General features: G+C 50.1%; 1 protein-coding gene across 5 annotated transcripts in view; it reads right to left on the bottom strand.

Annotated features, from left to right (window-relative positions):
• The window catches only part of ZC3H3 (zinc finger CCCH-type containing 3), a 353,067-nt gene extending 333,736 nt beyond the window's left edge, over nucleotides 1-19,331 (bottom strand). For 3 of the 5 annotated variants that reach the window (XR_013635280.1, XM_078851403.1, XM_078851404.1), the window contains exons 1-3: nucleotides 19,235-19,329; nucleotides 12,298-13,735; nucleotides 11,231-11,424 (exon numbers count right to left, since the gene is read on the bottom strand). Coding sequence is in view for 4 of the 5 variants with exons in the window: in XM_078851403.1 (XP_078707529.1) it covers nucleotides 11,231-11,424; nucleotides 12,298-13,735; nucleotides 19,235-19,280 (1,678 nt within the window). In the remaining variant the exon portion in view is untranslated. Of the gene's footprint in view, nucleotides 1-11,230; nucleotides 11,425-12,297; nucleotides 13,736-19,234 lie in introns of all 5 variants that reach the window. The other 2 variants (XM_078851405.1, XM_078851406.1) reach the window with 1 other exon arrangement.
• Between the last annotated feature and the right edge of the window lie 48 nt (nucleotides 19,332-19,379).

Raw genomic sequence — 19,379 nt, 5'->3', positions numbered from 1 at the left:
AACTGCACTGTACAGCTGACAACCCTTTGTACAGTAGTAGCGGGGATGTATTATGCGTCTGTCGGTCAGATCTTACCAAAAAGTCACTTTTTAAAAAAGGAAGACTGTCTGAAAACAGCATATTCATAAAATTACAATCCACACCATCTTGTCCTCTTTAGGATAAACCGATTTCCAGTTTGCTGAAGACCAAACAAGCCTTATCTACGCCGATCAGAACAGTGCTCGTCAACAGCACTCCAAGGAGCTGCGGTATCAGACTGCACCAACACACAGTTCCCTACTTTACTGTTTTAACGGTTTGCTGTAAAAAGTCACTGCAGTGGAACACGGATACAAGATAAACATCGCAAAAAGGACAGGAGGACTGCTGGCACCTTAGAGACGAACACATTTATTGGAGCATAAGCTCTCGTGAGCTACAGCTCACTTCATCGGATGCATTCTGTAACTGAGACATAGCTACAAAGTGTCCTAAATGGCAGGAAATTTACTTTTAAAAGACACTGTGGGAGTCCCCTGCCATCACGCTGACCAGTATCGCCTCATTGTTTCCTTGGGCTCCTGTCTGTCTGTATCCATCCGTTGTCTCATGCTTACATTGTAAACTCTTTGCAGCAGGGACAGTCATTTTGTTTGATGTTTATACTGCGTTTAGCACAATGGGGTTCTGGTCCATGACCAGAGCTCCTAGACAATATGTTAAAACAAATAATTATTATGATTTTCTCTCTGTGGGGTCTACATGCAATGAGTTTAGCTCAGATGACAAAAGATGCTTTTTTTCAGTTTATGACTGGTGGAAATTCCACCCAGGATCCAAACATCAAGTTGGGCTTCTTCTGCTTTGTACAAAAATTCTGCACTTGAAACAAACCTGAGAGTTTGCTTAGTGATTCACATGCCAGAACTGAATCAAAGATCACTCTCCCATAGTTATTCACAGACAAATAATGTTGGGAAGTTATAGTGCAAATTAAAAAAGCATTTCAAATCAAGGCAAACCATATACACGTAATTTTTAAAACATGTATTAAAAATACAGAAGTGACAATATTAACAATATTTTTGCACTTATACAGTCCTTTCCATCTATAGAAAACAGCTGTAGAGTAAAACAGATGTGCTGCCAGTCAAGGTCCAACACAAGACCTAATGAACTCAGTAGGAGTCTTTCCATTAACTTCATCAAGCTTCCAGTCAGGTCAAAGCAAGCATTTACAAGCTCCACAAAACCTTGTAATCAGAGCATGCCAATTATCTACAGATTCTCTTTTTACACCCCTCTTCCCAAACAAAACAACCAACCAACCCACCCACCCTAGGAAATTAAATGTAAAAAACCACCCTACCATTCATGGAACAAGTGCAAGACTAAGCACTGAAGGGTCACCAAAAAAAAAAAAAAAATCCAAAAAAAAAAAACATTAATTCTGCCACACTTCATAAATGGAATAGTCTCTCTGCCTATTTTCCTTCATAGGTATGTTTTACCCTTTGTTATGAATATGATCCAATGGCTGAAAATTGAAACTAGACAAATTTAGTCTGAAAATAAGGTATACATTTTTAACAAAGATTAACTAACTATCGGAACAATTTACCCAGGGTTGTGAAGAATTCTCCATCACTGGCAATTTTAAAATCAAGACTGGATTTTTTCTAAAAGATCTACTCTAGGAATTATTCTTGGGAAGCTCTATGGCCTGCACCATACAGAAGGTCAGACTAAATGATCACAGTGGTCTTTTCTGGCCTTGGAAAACATACCGCCACAGGGATGAGTGTTATAAAAACCTGGATAACCAGACCATAAACTATACCAGAGAGGCAACATGGCTGTATTAACCTTGCCAGCGCAACTTAAATTTGGAGAATTTTCTTAATTACTGAGCACTTGTTAAATGTTCCATTCAGACTAATATATTACAGTTAATTTATAACAGATGTGGAATTTATGCTAAAGACTATTTTGGATAATCTAATGGCAAGACGACATCATTCTGTGACAATGTTCCATTTTCTCCTTTGCATCGTCATTAGCTCTTAAATTGAAAATGCTGGATGCAAGGCAATTAATTACTGCTTCTTCTCACAGAAGCATCATTATTATTTATATTACTATTGAGCCTAGGAGCTCTCGTCATGGACCAGGACCCCATTGCACTAGGCACTGTACCAACGTCCCACTGAGTCAATGCTTAGAGGAAACACCAATCCAGGACCAAATTTTAACCTCTGCATCCCACATTCCAACACACAACCTCTCAAATGAGATTTCTGCATATATAGAACTCTGTGTGTAAGAGTCGATTGTGCCCACGCGTCTAATTGCACTACACTGTTACAGCTCCCTCCCTGCAACACATGAGGCTGGGTGCTAACATACGCTCCATAGTGCATTGCTGTTTAGGGACCAAATCCACCTCCCAGTAAGCACAGAAGACCTGACAAATTCAAGGAGAGCTGGATCATGCCCTAAACATGACATGTGATACTAATATTAAGGGACATTTACACTTCAATTTTGGAATCCTACAATTTTATCAGTTGCTGAAGGAATCAGGTATCAGGGTTTCATTGTGGACTTTCCAGATGCTATAAAATGGACCTTCCTCGCTAACATGTGTGCGCCCCTGCTCACCCACACTCACTACCTGCTCTCAGTGGCAGGGGGCTAGGCAGGAATTAGTCCCCCATCCCTAGACCTGTGCATGACAGATGTTCTGGTTGAATTGGGGTTCGATTGGATGAGATCGGTAGTGGTCCTATTTGGGAAGAGGGAGAATTAGGGGGTCAAATACAGATAACAGCTGTGTAACTTGTTCAGGAAAGGAGTGACCTGATCGGTTTCATTGAGGAATTTGCATTTGGAGGTGGGAGAGGATAAGGTTGCTTTTTGATAGAGACATAGGATCTGCTACTCAAGCCTCAAAAGGAGGCACCCAGTCTTCCTTGTGTAACAGAGCTGGCAGGAGAATTCCATGGGCCTAATTCTGACAGCTCTGCCCATCAGGGTCTCTGTGAATCTGGGAAAGGAGAACGGGGGATAGGCCATGCTTTCGGACTCTGAACCCAAGTGCATGAACCACCCCACCTGAAAGACATGCATCTGACCTTGTGCTCCTAATGGGAATTTAGAAATCCTGGTGGTATATGGACAACACCATTCTTCCCAGGATTCCTGACCAAGCCATCAGACCCGGCCCAAGACATATTGTTCCTCAAAATTTCAACACCCTTGCAGTTCATGTCTCCAGTGCTTGACACATGATCTCACGGTTTCCATGAAAATCATGCAAGCATCCTGGGAGGTTTCTGGCTCAACTCACAGGTGTGCATACTTTGGAACGGAGCTTCAGCCTGAGACAAACTGAAGGTGCAGCGATGCCACCATTGCCCTACTCAGATCAGCAACTGCATGAGATGCAGGTCAGAGCCCAAATGGTCTCCCTGCCTGGCCTTCAATCAGGGTTTCACGCTGCAGCTCAGAGGCTGTGTAGTCGAGGCTGTGTAGTCAGCTGCACGAGAAAGGAAGTCGGAGGAAAGGAATTGCCTAACGTCAGTACACAGCAATTGCACCTGGGTGGTCCAGGTCCGTCACAGACAGCTCCACAGAGAAGCAAGTCTGGTTTTCCCGACCAAAAGAGTCATCAACACCCAGCGGCCTGAGAGTATTGGGATGACAGTGGAATGATTTAGCACCTCTCAACCAATAACCTCTTAGAACCTCAAAACTCTTCATGGCAAGTATCATCCCTATGATGCTAATGCACAAGAGAGGTGAAATAACTTGCCCAAAGTCACTAAGTCTATGGCAGAGTCAGGTATAGAACCCAGCAGTCCTCACTCCCAGTCTCCTGTTGTACAGCTGTTAGACCACAGGAAAACTAGACAATGCCGACAATTATACATTTAATTTTTAATATATATTCTGGCAGGTGCACAATCTGGGCAATAACTGCACCTGAGCTGCTCTGGTCAAGTTAGAGACTGTTCTGATAGTAATAGCACCGTATTTTCTTTACTCTCATTTCAGGATGTGGGATTGTGCCCTGGCTGTACACAAACCCAGTCAGACGCAACACATCCTGTACTGCTGGACAGCATGGCATCGGCTGTCCCATTAGGGAAACACAAATGGTGCTATCTGCATTAGATGTCCACATTCATGCTTGTTCATCCAATGGTAATTACCAGTATTAGAAACCAAAAAAGCTTAATAAAAGGTCTGAGGTCTATCACCTGCAACCATCGCACCTCAGGCTGTTTTCTCACAGACTAATCAATCAGACTTGGTACTTGATAGATCTTCCTACTCCAGCCCAATAAAGAATGCAAGAACAGTCAAACTGGCTCAGACCAATGTACCATCTAGCTCCATATCCTGTCTTCCAACACTGGCCTGTGCCAGGTGCTCCAGAGTAAATTAACAGAACAGGGCAATTTCGAGCAATCCATCCTCTGCCATCTAGTCCCAAGTTGTTGGGGTTTGAGACACAACTGGAGCATGGGCTTGCGTCCCTGACCATCCTGGCTAATACCCACTGATGGACCTATTCTCCATAATCTTTTTGGACCCAGTTATACTTATAAAGGAAATTCTATTGTAATGAAGGAATTGGTGGTATGGATTCATTTTTTATGAATTAATTTGTGGTTGATTTTTTAAGAAAAATGTACAAAAAGGTGAAGACTTACAGCTTGTGTATGTTTCTGAACACTAAAAGAAAAGGAGTACTTGTGGCATCCGATGAAGTGAGCTGTAGCTCACGAAAGCTCATGCTCAAATAAATTGGTTAGTCTCTAAGGTGCCACAAGTACTCCTTTTCTTTTGCGAATACAGACTAACACGGCTGTTACTCTGAAACCTTTCTGAACACTGCGTGCTTCACAGGGTCTCCAACAGAATTAGGCAATTATGCAGTTCCACAACTCAAAGCTGTAAGACTAGACAATACAAAACCAGACACTCTGAGGGGGGACCGGATAACAATCTTCAAATATTAAGGGCTGTTGAAAAGAGGATGTGGATCAATTGTTCTCCATGTCCACTGAAGATTGGACAAGTAGTAATGGGCTCAATCGGCAGGAAGGAAGGGTTAGGTAAGATATTAGGGGGAAAAAAACTACAGGAGTAGTTAACCTCTGGAGTAAGCTGCCAAGGGAGGCCGTAGAATCCCCATCGCTCTCCAGCCTATTTTTAAAAAACGACAAACACTTGCCAAGGATGGTTGCAGTTCATTTGGTCCTGCCACAGCACTGGGGGCTGGACTTGGTCACCGCTTGAGGTCTCTTCCAGCCCTACGTTTCTATGATATATAGACATAACACATTAAGTTCATTTCCAAGATATCCCAGCAGAGGACTAGGGGGCAGTGTGTCACTGGAGACATCAATTTTCAGATGAGACATGAAACCAGAGCCCTAACTGCTTGTGAACATTAAAAGATCTCATGTCACTTTTAATAAGAATAGGAGTGTTACTCCTAGGATCCTAGCCAAATTCCAATTAAGGTGACTACATTCTACCAATATTTAACTTGAAATTTCACCTGGCTACAGGAATCTTCCTCACTTCCTGTGCTAAACAGTTAAGTCAACTTACTGCATATTGCTCAACAGCTGTTGCATTCCACTTCAGAGGTGGCTGTGGTGATTAGAGAGACTGTAAAGTGACTGGGGATCCTTGAAGATGAAAGGTTTCAGAGTAGCAGCCGTGTTAGTCTGTATCCGCAAAAAGAAAAGGAGTACTTGTGGCACCTTAGAGACCAACCGATTTATTTGAGCATAAGCTTTCGTGAGCTACAGCTCACTTCATCGGATACATTGAGCTTATGCTGAAATAAATTTGTTAGTCTCTAAGGTGCCACAAGTCCTCCTTTTCTTTTTGGAGATGAAAGATGCAACAAAGATGAAAAGCTGACATTGTCTCTGGTAGCAGTTCCCAGGTTAGACACTGGTATGCTGCTACTATCTTATGCTGGAAACATTAGTTGGGAAGGCTGGCCTGTAGGTGTGAGGGAGAAGAGAGGACAAGGGTCCTTCTACAGAATATATGGCTATATTGATTGCCTGGAGACTATTTCCAGGGAGTAAGATACACAGTCAAGCTCTCCTAGAACTATCCTTTTCGGTAAAAGATGCTCCCAAGAAGAGATACCGGTCTGAAAAGAGCAAGTTCTTCCTAATAAGAACTGAGGAAATGCCTCCCAAGGGAAATGGTGGAAGTTACATCATAGATTCCAAGGCCAGAAGGGAGCACTGATCATCTAGTCTGACCTCCTGTCATGTGGGACATTTAAAATAAGACTGGGCAAAGCACTAAAAAGTGTACTTGCAGGGAGCAACCCTGCACTTGCCCCAGGGTAACACGACCCAATGAGTCTTTTCTGTCTCTAAAATGAACAGATTCTATTACCTCTTAGCAACCTTGTTTCAAGGACAGAGGATTGGTGTTTTACTGGATGGTAATTCTTCCCTGGTGAAGAAAGTTAGGGAGCAGTTTCATGAACTAGGTGGGGAACTCTCTCCTTCATCCTGTAAAGCAGCAGGTATAGAATCATAGGACTCGAAGGGACCTCGATAGGTCATCTAGTCCAGTCTCCTGCACTCATGGCAGGACTATATTATCTAGACCATCCCTGACAGGTGTTTGTCTAACCTGCTCTTAAACATCTCCATAATTGGAGATTCCACAACCTCCCTAGGCAATTTATTCAGGTGCTTAATCACCCTGACAGTTAGGAAGTTCTTCCTAATGTCCATCCTAAACCTCCCTTGCTGCAATTTAGGCCCATTGCTTCTTGTCCTAGCCTGACAGGTGAAGAACAACAATTTTTCTTCCTCCTCCTTGTACCAACCTTTTATGTACATGAGAACTTTGTGGAAAGCTCAAGCCCCACAGGAACCTTACAGGTTAATTTTCTGAACAGCCCCCTATTTTCCCTCGCTCTGGATGGATCAGAGTCACCACCACCACAGCATATGCCTCCACTGTACACATTCACAAAAGCCTGCGTGCTTTAGGATGAAGAATTGTTTCTTGATGACACTTATCTATGTTCAGGACTCTAGGATTTTAATATGTATTTCCAAAATACATGGGTCTTTGGTGGTTGTTCTTCAGGTCCTCAGGAGACATAGGGCACTGGGAGGGTTTAGTCCATTTGGTCTTTATAGTCTGGATTTTACATAAGTTTTCACTTCTAACTGTGAAATCCTTATATGGGCTTCGACTGACAGCTTTTGGAATAAATTGTGGTGCATTTGTACGGGTATTCATGAGCATCTACTTAAAAGTGAAGTTCTGCCCTGAAAAGTGACTAAAAACAGGGAGATGTGCTACAAAGGCGGCTCCACAGCCACCCTCCATAGCTGGCAGACATGAGCAAAACTGACACACACAAAGAGCCCCATTTTGCCATGCTAATGAGAAGATAATGCCACAGTGCTGGTCTATCCGAAGGACAAATGCTGCATGCAGGGACAATCCCTGGGGAGAGTTGGGAGAAAGACAGTTAGAAATAACAGGGCCATCATGAATGATCTGACTAGCCAAAGAACGTAAGATTTACATGGGGGGACCAATACCAGCACTACCAGGTACCATCTTTGTAGGTGATATGCAAGCTTTGACAGGGAGGTCCTGGACCTCTCCAAAGCAGAAAATGCCACCTCTTGTGGTACTTCTGCAACGTGGACAAGTATCTACTAGGTACAGAGAGATCCCCAAGCTCATTGTCATTTGCAGCTCAGCCACTGTGGAATTTGAAGCCAGGTTTCCAGAAATGAAGGGCTCAATCAAACTTCATGTCCAGCAGGTAGAGCAAAAGAACTGGGAGTCAGGAGAGCGAGGTCCTAGTCCCCGTTCTGCCACTGAAGTCACGTCCCTTCTCTGTGGCTCAGTTTTCTCATGTACTCACCTCCTGAGTGCTTTGAGATCCGTGGATAAAGAGCACTTAAAGTGCAAAGTATTACTACAGACTGAACTTGCTGTGCCCCTCAAAGCTTCTATAGTAGAGAAACTTGTTCCCGCACCTTAGCGGATGCAGCAGAATGTTTTTTAAAAAAAAGAGGTGAATTGTAAAGAATTTTTAAATTTGTGAGACTGAGAACATCATGCTGGTGAAAGGTGCTAGATCAACAACTCAGGAGACTTAAACACTGTATGTATCCCTAGAGCAAGTACAGCACAAGCTGCCTCCCTGTTTGAGGAGTCCATGCAGACCCCACTACTTGAACGAAGTAGCTGTCGTTACATTGCTCTATCCAGCTACCAGCTTTAGCGTTAATTTTTTCCTAGATCCTTGCTGCTTTGTGCTCTCGACAGCTTGAGGGGATATCTATACATACAGCACTGCAGCTCCGCCGCTGCAGCACATCTGGTGAAGACGCCCTATGCCAACAGGGGAGAGAGCTCTCCCACTGGCATAAAAAACCCCACCTCTGCGAGCGGCAGAAGCTGTGTCGGCAGGAAAAGCTCTCCTGCCAAGATAGCGCTGTGCACACAAGCGCGTATGTCAGTGTAACTTATGTCGCTCAGGGGGGTGGACTATTCACACCCCTGAGTGACATCAGTTTTGCCGACACAGGTTGTAGCGTAGACATGGCCTTAGTCTCCCCTTAGCCTTCACCAAATACTTGTGCCCCCACAGAAACACTCTCACTGACGTGCAGTAAAGCCCTAGGCACTCTCCTCATCCTTCTTCCCTTCTCCCTCAGGGGATGATCTCTGAAGAGGCTTTGTGGCTGAACTGTCTTTGTTAAGTTGATTTCCTAGGTGCAATGTGAGTTGAGAGAGACCTTTGGTTCCATTTGCAGCTTCCATGTACCATAACCATCTTTTCCACCCAAGCCTTTCATGTAGGGCCTTTGAGTGGTGCCCTGCCTCCAGCAACCTAAAAGCCTCTCCAGGTGCAATAGAATTTAGAGAGAGAACTGAGAGAAACCGAGCCTCAACGCCACTGCACAGTGACTGGTTTGGTTTTCAGGTGTCTGACAATCACAAATGCTCAGATGGTCAACACATGCAATCGTACACCTAAATGCACATCTCCTCTCCCACACGCTGCATCATGCCTTTTATCAGGCAGTCTCACTACCTCCAGAACCTCTCCCAACTATACCTAGCACGCTCTTCCTGACCACAGCTGTAAAGCAACCTCTTCCCACATCTCCAAATTCCTCCAGAAAAATATATATGTATATATAAAAAACACACACTTTCCGCAGAAAATCACTCTTCCCTGCTCCTCACCAACAACCCCTGATCCTCTCACCTGAAGTGTTACCCTGTTCACTGTCTTTTCGTTTGTCTAAGATCAGCAGCATCTGCACACATAAATGACAAGTTAGATATGCAGCTGCTCTTTTGCACGTGCAGTGACTGCAATTGTGCATGTAAGCCTAGTAATTCCACATGCAAATTAGGCAACTGCATATTCATTTTCCAGAAAATTCAGGCCTAAGCCATTTTGAGATTGATTCCTGTAGCCAGAGCATAGGCTGTTGTACCCCAACTAGCTAAGTGCACACACTCCTCACTACCCCATCTCCTCCCACCCACACTTGTTGAAAGCAAGAGTCTTCAAGGGTTGCCGCTGTATAGTAGTTTCCATATGAGGCTCTCAAGTGCTTTATAAACAATATTCACACAACCACCCTCCACACCCCTTTGGTAGATATTAAACCAATTTTACAGAGGAGAAAATTGAAAGAAATGTTAAGCAACTTGCCCAAGGCCACACAGAAGTCAGTTGCAGAACCAGGCCTCCCAACTCCCAGTCCAGTCCAGGAACCATTAGATCTCATCTGTTCCATGTTCATGCAAATTAGGCGCAGCCCTCAGGCTCCCGGGCAAGTCGCCAATGCTGCAGTGGGCTGGGTTATCTGAAAGCTCCTGCTCTGCAAGGAGGGTCATGGAGACAGCTTTCGGGCCAGAAATGACACAGAGAGCCTGCCCCACTAACTGCCAAATCTCACCACACACAGCAGGTGATCAAACCAGAGAAACACCACCTTACAAAATAGAGAGATGTGCACAACGATGTCCATGTGCAGGAGGTCAAATCCTCTAGCAGCTAGATCTAGGGTAAGAGGTGCTTTACAGCTAAACGCTGCTCCACCTAGGGGGCACTATTCCATTCCACAAACATTTCTTTCTTAAACCTTAATTCCTTTAATATTCCTTTGAGATTGTTTAAATCAACTCACACATACATGCTTTACCCCTGCAGAGATGCAGCTGTCATGCGCACAGTTTCTAACCATGATGCAGTTATCAGGTAGATTTTTCCTGGCTGAGATGAGCATCTCATGAGACACACACAGTTTTTTCCCTAATGGAAAGACAGGGATTATACAATCTTACAAAGAATGCTTCTGCCACCTCCTGCTTTGAGTCCTTCTTCAAAAGACACTCTCTCTGTGAAGCTATAAACTCTAGCCCACTCAAAGACATGATTGGTTTAAAGGTTAAACCATCTCTACACTGACCAACGATATTTGAACTCTCCTGACCATTGAGCGAGTTCTCTGTGTTGCGAGTGTCTGTTTAGACTGAAAGATCTTCCATGGAACAGTCCTTGCCCTTTCCTGATCTAGAGAGTGACAAGCTGATGGTGGTGAAGGAGCAAGAGGGACACAATCAAAATGAACAGACATTGACCAGTCACCATTCAGGTTCTTTTCACACCAATAAGGTATCTTAACCCTGGGGAATGTGGGCCCATCAACAGTTCATATACGTTCAGAGACAGGGAATTGATCCTACACATGCAGAAGATGACTCAGTGCTGCACACAGATCTATACACAGTGAAAGTTACTTTATGCCACCATCCACAACACTACTGAAAACAATCATTTGCCCAGTAAAAGCTGGTCTTTAACTGAAAGTACAGCAAAACCATCCTAACAGCAAGGGGAAGCTTTAGAGTGGTTGTCAGTTAGAGGTAGCCCTGAGGGGAGGTTTCACAGTACACATGGGGGCAAGGTTGTGGAATGCAAGGCTCTACAGAAGTGGGACCTGGTGAGAAAGCCCTGAAATGGAGCGAAGGCCTCAAGTCCCATGCCGTCTTTTCTTCTCAACACTGACTCTACAACAGCGATCAGCAGGTTTACTTTACTGAGGAACGAGCAGCTCATTTCCTACTTCCAAGAACCTACTCCTAAAACTGTCCCCCCTCATGCAATATTCCAGCTCTATCACCACATGTCCAAGCTCTTACCTTCTTTGGCTGGGATGTGCATTCTAGAGGCTGGCAGCCTGCATAGCCTGTGCTTGGTGATCTGCACCAGCTCCTTGGGCAGGGTTCTCTTCAAAGGTGCAGGTCTTCCCCGCAGGGAGTTTCTTTTCCTGAGAGAGTAGTGGCTTTTCAGGGGCATTGTGGTGAAGGAGTTGCTCTTCTTATCTGTTGGGGAACTGCAAAGAATGCAATCCAGCGAGTTTAAAAATGAATCACAAGGTATTAAACAGCAACTCCCCAACCCCAGCTATCTGTGCTCTCCTTTCTCCACCAATGCAGCAAGACTGTAGCACAGCTGGGATTAGAACCCAGTTCTCCTGACTCCTGGTTTGATACCTTATCCACTGAACTACGGTGCTTCTCTAGGTAAGAGCAATGCAAATGCCAGGTGAAAGGGCAAATTTGACCAATTGCTGGGAAAGCATGAAGAGAGATTGCACTCTGACATCTCAACTCACATCTAGGTACCCCCATCACTCCCAGTCTCTCCCCTACTATAGCTGTTGGAGGAGGAGGAGGAGGTTCTTAAGAGGGCTGAGAAGATCAGGCCAAGCCAGGCAAAAGAAATAAGCAAGCAGACCTCAAACTCTCCTCACCTCACCCCCCAAACCCCTCAGCACCACTCATGTGGAGATATCCTCACCTCTCTCCAGGAGAGGATGCCAAGGCACAGTGGGGAGATTAGTAGAAGACAGATGAAAAGAGAAGCTTGGACATGGGAGTAAGGGCCAGATGCCCCCATATTCTAACCCAAGCTCTGTCATTGGCTTATTGCGTGGCCCTGGACAAATCAGTGAAACCAAAATTTACTGTGATAGCACCTAGCAAGCCCAGTCACAGACCAGGACCCCACTGGGCTACGCGCTGTACACAGAACACAAAGAGGGTCCCTGTTCCAAAGAGCTTACAATGTAAATATTTGAGTATTTGCTCTCATTGACATCAATGGCAAGACTCCTATGGGCTTCAATGAAAGTAGGAACGGGCCCCAGGTGAAGTGCAAAGAAGGTTAGTACCAGCTACAGAACTTCACACAACTAGTAACTTACCAGCAACTCCCCTTTCTCCTGATGATTTTGGTCCGGCTCTTCACTTTATAAGTGGAAAGTGCAGCATCGTTGAAAGAGGACTTCAACCCGCCATGACCAATGGATGCGTTGCTTAGAGTCTGAAGGCCAAAGTTGGCTCTGGAAACCTGGGAGACTCCAGCCTCCTTTCGTCCCTCAGACTGCCACTTGAATACTGACTTGGAAGTTGAAGAAGGTGGCTGTAGGCTAGATGCTTTCCATTTGTACTTACTAGGAGAGGCATCCAATTTCAAATGCACTCCGGATTTCTTCTGCTTTGCTCCCAAGTCCCCCTTTGGCAGTGGCTTAGCAGTTCTCTCTGCTCCCACAGAAAGCTTTCTAGTGCTTTCAGAAGCTCTAGGGCTGGTCCATCTCTTTACAGCACAGGGCCATTTACTAGGATTTGCTACCCATGTATAGTTGGTTTTCCTGAACTTAAAAGCTTTGCTGGAGACTGGCGTTGAGGCAGCTCTTTGGAAACTGGGTAGCTTGTGTGGTATTGCAAACTGGTTCTTCGCTGGGTTTATCCCAACCTCTGAAGTCACAGCCTGAACTGAGCTTGTGCGCGCCTCAGATTTTCCAAGGGTCTTTGGCTCCTTCAAAGTATCTCTTCCTGCCGTGACTTGCTCTGAGCTACAGTGAGCTGGAACCTGTGCTACTGGCTTCTTCCAGGCTACCAGCCAGCCTGATTCTCGATCAAGAAGAGCTAAAGGCTGCTGAGGCTTGGATTTTAATGCTATGGCACTTTCACGGATAACGTCACATAACTCAGGGGCACTTTTAGCCAGTTTCGCAGTCCGAAGTTTGCCCAGTTCCTTTGGATATGCTGGGCTTGCATCATCTCTGCCTCCAGCAACAGCAGGCTGGCGCAATGAACTCTGGGAGACAGAGAGAGACGTTTCTTTGTCCTCTTTCTGAGCAACACTTTGAAAGCTAGAACTTTCATGAACCTTTTCAGCTCCTTTTGGAGCAGCTATGGCTACTTTTACCATAGAGGAACCCTGCTGGGATCCCAACTCACTAACGTTTCTATTGTCCAAGGCTGAGCTAGTCCTCTGTGGCAGTTTGACTCCTATGACTATACCACCTGCTGCTAAGCCCACTTGCCTTTCGGAGCCTGTTCCCTGTGGCCCAGGAGGCTGGCTATTCCTTTGGCTCCCAAAAGCCTGAAGTGTGTTAGCAGATGCACTGCTTCCAGGATGATGTGTTGGTGCAGGCGGTCTGTTTACAAGGGAGTATTTTTTCCTCCAGGAGTTACCTTGATGTGACTGGAAATCCCTTGGAGCTTGCTGAGAATATCTTGCAGAGAATGCTCCCTGACTGTTGAAGGCAGTCTGCCTGGGATTTCTCCACCTTGGAGTCCTGGAGGGCGAGGGCACTGGGGCATTTCCATGGATGTTTTTATGGTCATTTATGAGACCTGAAGAAAGCAAAACAACCTCTGTTAGTTGCATCTTCCACAACAGTCTTGCAACAGCAAGTTCTGCAAATTGACTGTCTTCACATTGCACTGAAAACACCTGTTCTACATGAGCTCTCATGCTCTGTAGCTTTCAGACATCATCACTAATGCTGCAAGAAAAGCTGAGCTATGTAATGATTACAGATTTCTTATTATGGATCTTTACATAGCAATTGAATACTGCATCATCCCACTTTCTCTCCACGTGGAATTCCTCTTATATGCACCAGTCCTGAATCCACTACTCTGATCATTGTTCCTGTAGATCACTTGTGGTAAGGGTGGTGGTAGGAGGGGGGACAGACAAGAAGGGGAGAAAACTTCCTGCTTATTTCTTTTATAGGTATCTTTTTAGCTCTCACTATTGCATCTCTGAGCTCCTTTATAGTGGCGATTGCCTAGCAACCCTAATCTGATCCTGCTCATATACAGCACAATACAGTCCCCTCTAGAGGTGCTTATTATTTGGTTTAGGAAAGGAAGGGTAGACTTATTATTAAAGCAAGAGACTAAGAGTCAGGAGGCTTGGGATCTAATCCCAGCTCCGCCACTGACTAACAATGAAGTGATTTGCCCAAGTGACTCACTTGCATGTCTGTGCCTCAGTTTCCCTGTTAACAATAATATGGATGAATATGCTTACAGGGGGAGAGGGATTGCAAGGCTTGGTAAATATCAATATTTATAAAGCACTTTGTGATCTTCAGATGAAAGGGCTTAACAAAGGACTATATCTGAGCCCTGCATTTTTTCCCAGGGATCTCTATGTGCTTTAATGAAGAAAACAAGTTTTTCCTGCTGCCAAAAACTAGACCATATAGCTGCAGAAAGACAACATAAGCTGACCTGTCAGCTAAACTCCCTGCCCACAAACTGCTCTATTGATGTTGAAAGGTATTTCAAAATCCAGCCGCAACAAGACACACATCAAAACACAAAATCCAATTACTTTTTTGGCTGCTCTTCATTCCACCCCCCAGAACCACACTTGGTCTGCATTGCGTCTAACAACATTATGAGATCCTCAGAGCAAGGACCATGTCATCTTACTTGTGTGTACAGCTCCATGCATGCCTGTGGTGGTGCAAAAATAGTCATATGAGATCAGGTGTACCTGGTTGTGTCCATCTCAGACAGTATTGGTATGTCTACACTGCAAAGAAAAAAAAAAACGGGTGGTGCACCGTCTCAGAGCCTGGGGCTAAAAACAACAGTGCAGATTTTCAGGCTCAGGCTGGAGCCCAGGCCCTGAGACCCACCCTCCTCACTGGATTCAGAGTAGCAGCCGTGTTGGTCTGTATCCGCAAAAAAGAGGACTTGGGGCACCTCAGAGACTAACAAATGTATTTGAGCAAAGTGAGCTGCAGCACTAATAAATTAACTAATAAATAATTAATAACTAATAAATTAACTAATAAATTTGTTAGTCTCTAATAAATAATTAATAACTAATAAATTAACTAATAAATAACTAATAAATTTGTTAGTCTCTAAGGTGCCACAAGTCCTCCTCCTCACTGGGTTTCAGAGCCTAAGGGGGAACACTGACACTGCTATTTTTAGCCCTGTAGTATGTTCCCCAGTCAGCTGACCTGGGCACAAAGACTCACTGCCACAGGGTTTGGGGTTTTTCCACTGTCTAGACATATCCTCAGTCAAAGATAAGAGCCCTGACAGAGGGGAGAGCACAAGTGGATTTCCAGGACCCAAGATGGGGTTTCTAACACTGAAAGTTAGAAAAATCACCTTGCAACCCACAAAGCAAGGCATCCCTCAGCCCAGGCCCCAGATCTCAGCTGGTGTCTTTCACCAGGAACTAGACAAGGTCACACAAACAGGTCCCAGCTTCTCTGCGAAAGGCCCGAGAGACTGGGAGGAGCCTTTTAGGGGTCCCAAGGGAGGCAGGGAAGGTGCCCAGTCTTTGCCCCACAGCTCAGACTGAGGAGCCACACAACCTAATCCCAGCACCAGGGACAAGAAGCTCGGGGAGAAAGAGTATCGCAGCAGGTCAGCTCCCTCCCCTTACTGCAGCGATCGGAGGTAGCTTGGCCCCTCACACCGCAGCAGGGGTGAGGCGCAGCAGCGGGGAGGGGGTAGTCACAGAACCAAGGGGCAGAACACTAGCAGACTTAGGCGGGGAGGTACGGGGGGAGAGAGGTCACAGGACCAGGGGGCGGAACACTGGCAGACTTGGGAGGGTAACCGGGGGGGAGCAGCGCAGCAGCAGACGGGGGGGGAGGATTCACAGGACCGGGGGGGGGGGGGAACACTGGCAGACTTGGGGGGGTAACCGGAGGGGGGGGCGGCACGGCAGCATACGGGGGGGGGGGAGTCACAGGACCAGGGGGCGGAACACTGGCAGACTTGGGGGGGGTAAACGGAGGTGGGGGGCGCGAGGGATTCACAGGACCAGGGAGCGGAACACTGGCAGACTTGGGGGGGGTAACCGGAGGGGGGAGCGCGGCAGCAGACGGGGGGGGGATTCACAGGACCAGAGGGCGGAACACTGGCAGACTAGAGGGGGAGTAACCGGGGGGGGCGCAGCAGCAGATGGGGGGGTGGGGAGGGAGTCACAGGAGCAGGGGGCGGAACACTGGCAGACTGAGAGGGGGTAACGGGGGGGGGAGCACGGCAGCAGATGGGGGGGATTCACAGGAGCAGGGAGCGGAACACTGGCAGACTGAGGGGGGTAACCGGGGGGGGGGGCGCGGCAGCAGACGGGGGGGGTGGGGAGGGAGTCACAGGAGCAGGGGGCGGAACACTGGCAGACTAGAGAGGGAGTAACCGGGGGGGGGGGCGCGGCAGCAGATGGGGGGGTGGGGAGGGATTCACAGGAGCAGGGGGCGGAACACTGGCAGACTGAGAGGGGGTAACCGGGGGGGGGCGCGGCAGCAGACGGGGGGGTGGGGAGGGAGTCACAGGAGCAGGGGGCGGAACACTGGCAGACTGAGAGGGGTAACCGGGGGGGGGGCGCGGCAGCAGACGGGGGGGAGTCACAGGAGCAGGGGGCGGAACACTGGCAGACTGAGAGGGGGTAACCGGGGGGGGGGCGCGGCAGCAGACGGGGGGGGGGGAGTCACAGGAGCAGGGGGCGGAACACTGGCAGACTGAGAGGGGGTAACCGGGGGGGGGGCGCGGCAGCAGACGGGGGGGGGGAGTCACAGGAGCAGGGGGCGGAACACTGGCAGACTGAGAGGGGGTAACCGGGGGGGGGGGGCGCGGCAGCAGATGGGGGGGGGAGGGAGTCACAGGAGCAGGGGGCGGAACACTGGCAGACTGAGAGGGGGTAACCGGGGGGGGGGGCGCGGCAGCAGACGGAGGGGGGAGGGAGTCACAGGAGCAGGGGGCGGAACACTGGCAGACTGAGAGGGGGTAACCGGGGGGGGGCGCGGCAGCAGATGGGGGGGGAGGGAGTCACAGGAGCAGGGGGCGGAACACTGGCAGACTTACGGGGGGTAACCGGGGGGGGGGCGCGGCAGCAGACGGGGGGGGAGTCACAGGAGCAGGGGGCGGAACACTGGCAGACTGAGAGGGGGTAACCGGGGGGGGGGGCGCGGCAGCAGACGGGGGGGGAGGGAGTCACAGGAGCAGGGGGCGGAACACTGGCAGACTGAGAGGGGGTAACCGGGGGGGGGGCGCGGCAGCAGACGGGGGGGGAGGGAGTCACAGGAGCAGGGGGCGGAACACTGGCAGACTGAGAGGGGGTAACCGGGGGGGGGGCGCGGCAGCAGACGGGGGGGGAGGGAGTCACAGGAGCAGGGGGCGGAACACTGGCAGACTGAGAGGGGGTAACCGGGGGGGGGGGCGCGGCAGCAGACGGGGGGGGGGAGTCACAGGACCAGGGGGCGGAACACTGGCAGACTGAGGGGGGGTAACCGGGGGGGGGGGCGCGGCAGCAGACGGGGGGGGGAGTCACAGGAGCAGGGGGCGGAACACTGGCAGACTGAGGGGGAGTAACCGGGGGGGGGCGCGGCAGCAGACGGGGGGGGGGAGTCACAGGACCAGGGGGCGGAACACTGGCAGACTGAGGGGGGGTAACCGGGGGGGGGGCGCGGCAGCAGACGGGGGGGGGAGGGAGTCACAGGAGCAGGGGGCGGAACACTGGCAGACTGAGGGGGAGTAACCGGGGGGGGGGCGCGGCAGCAGACGGGGGGGGGAGTCACAGGAGCAGGGGGCGGAACACTGGCAGACTGAGAGGGGGTAACCGGGGGGGGGTGGGGCAGCAGACGGGGGGGGCGAGTCACAGGAGCAGGGGGCGGAACACTGGCAGACTGAGAGGGGGTAACCGGGGGGGGGGGCGCGGCAGCAGACGGGGGGGGCGAGTCACAGGACCAGAGGGCGGAACACTGGCAGACTGAGAGGGGGTAACCGGGGGGGGGGCGCGGCAGCAGACGGGGGGGGGGGAGTCACAGGACCAGAGGGCGGAACACTGGCAGACTGAGAGGGGGTAACCGGGGGGAGGGGGCGCGGCAGCAGACGGGGGGGGGGGGAGTCACAGGAGCAGAGGGCGGAACACTGGCAGACTGAGAGGGGGTAACCGGGGGGGGGGCGCGGCAGCAGACGGGGGGGGGAGTCACAGGAGCAGGGGGCGGAACACTGGCAGACTGAGAGGGGGTAACCGGGGGGGGGCGCGGCAGCAGACGGGGGGGCGAGTCACAGGACCAGAGGACGGAACACTGGCAGACTGAGAGGGGGGTAACCGGGGGGGGGGCGCGGCAGCAGACGGGGGGGGGGGGAGTCACAGGAGCAGGGGGGAACACTGGCAGACTGAGGGGGGGTAACCGGGGGGGGGGCGCGGCAGCAGACGGGGGGGGGAGTCACAGGAGCAGGGGGCGGACGGAACACTGGCAGACTGAGAGGGGGTAGGGGGGGGCGCGGCAGCAGACGGGGGGGGGCGAGTCACAGGAGCAGGGGGCGGAACACTGGCAGACTGAGAGGGGGTCACGTGGGGCAGCGAGGGGGTAGCGGACGGGGGGGGGGAGTCACAGGAGCAGGGGGCGGAACACTGGCAGACTGAGAGGGGGTAACCGGGGGGGCGCCGGCAGCAGACGGGGGGGGGAGTCACAGGAGCAGGGGGGGGAACACTGGCAGACTGAGAGGGGGTAACCGGGGGGAGGGGCGCGGCAGCAGACGGGGGGGGGAGTCACAGGAGCAGGGGGCGGAACACTGGCAGACTGAGAGGGGGTAACGGGGGGAGGGGGCGCGGCAGCAGACGGGGGGGGGGGGATTCACAGGAGCAGGGGGCAGAACACTGGCAGACTGAGGGGGTAACCGGGGGGGGGGGGCGCGCAGCAGACGGAGGCGGTAACGAACCGTGGGGGGGGGGGGCTGGCAGAGCGGCAGTATCGGGCCCGGGGGGGGGGGGTTAGGGGCCCGCGAGGACGGCGCGGCGGGGGAGGGGCCGCCCTCAGGACACAGCGATTCGGACCCGTCCCGTCGCGGCCGAGCGCCCCTCACCCTGCAGCAGGCGGATCTGACGCCGCAGTTGCTCCTTCTCCTCCATCCCCGCCGCCGGCCGCCCCCTGCTACGTCATCGCGCTGCGCCGCGGCACCGGAGCACCTCCCTCTGGAAACGTCACCAGGCCACTCTGAGATAGCGCGT

This window comes from Lepidochelys kempii, chromosome 2 (assembly GCF_965140285.1).
Source record: "Lepidochelys kempii isolate rLepKem1 chromosome 2, rLepKem1.hap1, whole genome shotgun sequence".
In the NCBI taxonomy this organism is placed as follows: domain Eukaryota; kingdom Metazoa; phylum Chordata; order Testudines; family Cheloniidae; genus Lepidochelys; species Lepidochelys kempii.
The sequence above is the reverse complement of the archived record's forward strand: the minus strand, read 5'-3'. Positions and strand labels throughout refer to the sequence as shown.